This window comes from Cebidichthys violaceus, unplaced genomic scaffold (assembly GCF_023349555.1).
Source record: "Cebidichthys violaceus isolate CVI_PGR_0920_01 unplaced genomic scaffold, fCebVio1.0.p SCAF_9, whole genome shotgun sequence".
Lineage (NCBI taxonomy): Eukaryota > Metazoa > Chordata > Actinopteri > Perciformes > Stichaeidae > Cebidichthys > Cebidichthys violaceus.
Genome location: NW_027176975.1, coordinates 6519411 through 6521445, shown reverse-complemented (window position 1 = coordinate 6521445; position 2035 = coordinate 6519411). Strand labels below are relative to the sequence as shown.

The following is a 2035-nucleotide window of genomic DNA, read 5'->3' as shown; positions in this document are numbered from 1 at the left end:
AAAAGAAAATGTGAAGAGTTTATTTTAAGCCTTAAATGTGGTCAAAGGGGGGGGGGGATCCACTTCACCCTAAGCGTATCAAACTCCACACATATCCTTATTCAGACGTGCCATTAAGAGTCGAATGTCTGAGGTTTTTATTTGTGTGATATTAAAGTAAGAACTAGAAGTACGAGAGTGAGGGAGAGATAGAGTGTCTGGTACGGTAGCCAGAGGGCGGTGGCATTTCTGTCTCTCTGCGTAAACGGAGAGAGTGGAGAAGGAGAGAGCGCACGGAGAGAGAAAAGCAGAGCTTAGTGGCAAGGCAGCAGCGCCGCTGACACAAGTGAAGGGACCCCGTGGCGATTTCCACCACCTCTCTCTCCTCACAGCTTAACCTGCGCCTTCTGAGACGGACTCCGACATCGGGACTAGAGGCGATACACTCAGACACCTTTTGGTTTTGGACTCGTTTGATTAATCAGCAGACCCCGAGGTGGACGAAAGGAGAGGGGGGGGGGGTCCTCATTTCCCCCACCGCGGACCGAGGAGTTGTGTGTGTGTGTGTGTGTGTGTGTGTGTGTGTTTATGTGTTTTACGCCTTGCTTGTAATGGGGAAAAGTGGACAGAGAAGTGGAATAGGACACGGGGCTTGCAGCTTGGTGAGGATGTGCACCACGCCGGGGATCCTGCTCCTCCTGGTGCTCGTACACCGAGGAGTCGCCCAAGGTAAGGCTGGAGAGCGCGTCTCCTTTCACACCTTTTTTATTTATTTATTTGTTATACACTTTAATTGTTTCAGAGCACTATACGCTTTCCTTCCTTGCCGATATGCGGCTGTGTGCTAGACGCGGCATGCCTGTCAGTAGGCGAGGAGGCAGAAGAAGCTCCTGTCAGGGATGGTTTACTTTTTTGTTGTTGTTGCTGCTGCTGTATTTCCGTTTAAATTGAGCTGATGAGGGTGATGCTTTACGGTCTGCGTCTTGAGGCGTTAAACAGTGTGTATACGTGCGCATTTTGACCCGCTCGAAGTGTGCGGTGCCAATAGTAAGGCACAACTCGCAGCCCACGTTTCCCTGTGAGGAACGACTAATAAGCTAATTAATTTAGGACGATAGAAACGTACACGCTTTAATCTTAAAGGCTGAGTAATACCTGAGGAAATAGGGTCTCGACTCGCTATTGAGAACCACATAAATACCAATGTGACTGTAAAAACTCCCGAAGTCCTTGTCCGAATTGAACAGTGCAGTGATTTTTTTTTGTTGATTTTTTTTTCTGTTGGGACTACGCATGGGTAAATAAGCACCGAGCTGCAGTTAAATTAAGGTGAACACACTGTGAAGGGCAGGACTTGGACTCCACGATTAGCCCACTAATGTCTTATTGCAGAGCGCTTCGCAGTATAGACGCGACGCTTCGCTGCCCGGATTGGAAAATTGATCAGAAGTCACAAACACTCACGGCCGCCAGAAGCGTATAGAGACAATTATACGCTGCAAACCTCACAACAACAAAACCCCCTCCCCAAAAAAAACAGGAGTGCTCAGAACAAACGCGCTGCAAACATCACGGGTGCAGTTGAAGATTAAATGGCACATCAAAGCACCATCATTAGCTCATAAAGAGAGTTCCCCCACCAGTATTTAAAACACTAGACGACGAGGTGTTGTTTATTAGAGCCGCATTGGCACTGTAATCCCCCGGGGAAGTATAGAAGGCATATTAAAGTAATATTTCTGAGGAGTGACGTGCAGCACGGCGGAGGGTACCCGCAGGTCTCTGTGCTGCCTGAAGCCCGAATAACGAGTCGAACTTTTCGCCGTCTAGATATTTAATTTCCATGAAAGAGCTCTCCTCCGAAATGCTGACATCCAAAAAAAAATGTTTCTCTCACTCTCAGTGACTTCCTCTGGTATAACTCGTGCCCTGTTAACGTTCATCCAAACGCATTAATGTCTAACCCTCTGTTGTTTTACCAAGTTGATTAATTCACCACTTTCGGCCTCAGTAACCTCAGAGGTTTGACCTTCTAACAGGCACTTACGGTGCGTGT

At 47.7% G+C, this 2035-nt stretch overlaps 1 protein-coding gene across 2 annotated transcripts in view; it reads left to right on the top strand.

Moving 5' to 3' along the window:
* Positions 1–214: 214 nt before the first annotated feature.
* Positions 215–2035, top strand: part of LOC137866955 (netrin receptor UNC5C-like) — a 173512-nt gene continuing 171691 nt past the window's right edge. For both annotated transcript variants that reach the window (XM_068703270.1, XM_068703271.1), the window contains exon 1: positions 215–708. In XM_068703270.1, coding sequence (XP_068559371.1) covers positions 591–708 — 118 coding nt within the window. In that variant the 5' untranslated portion in view covers positions 215–590. The remainder of the gene's footprint in view (positions 709–2035) is intronic.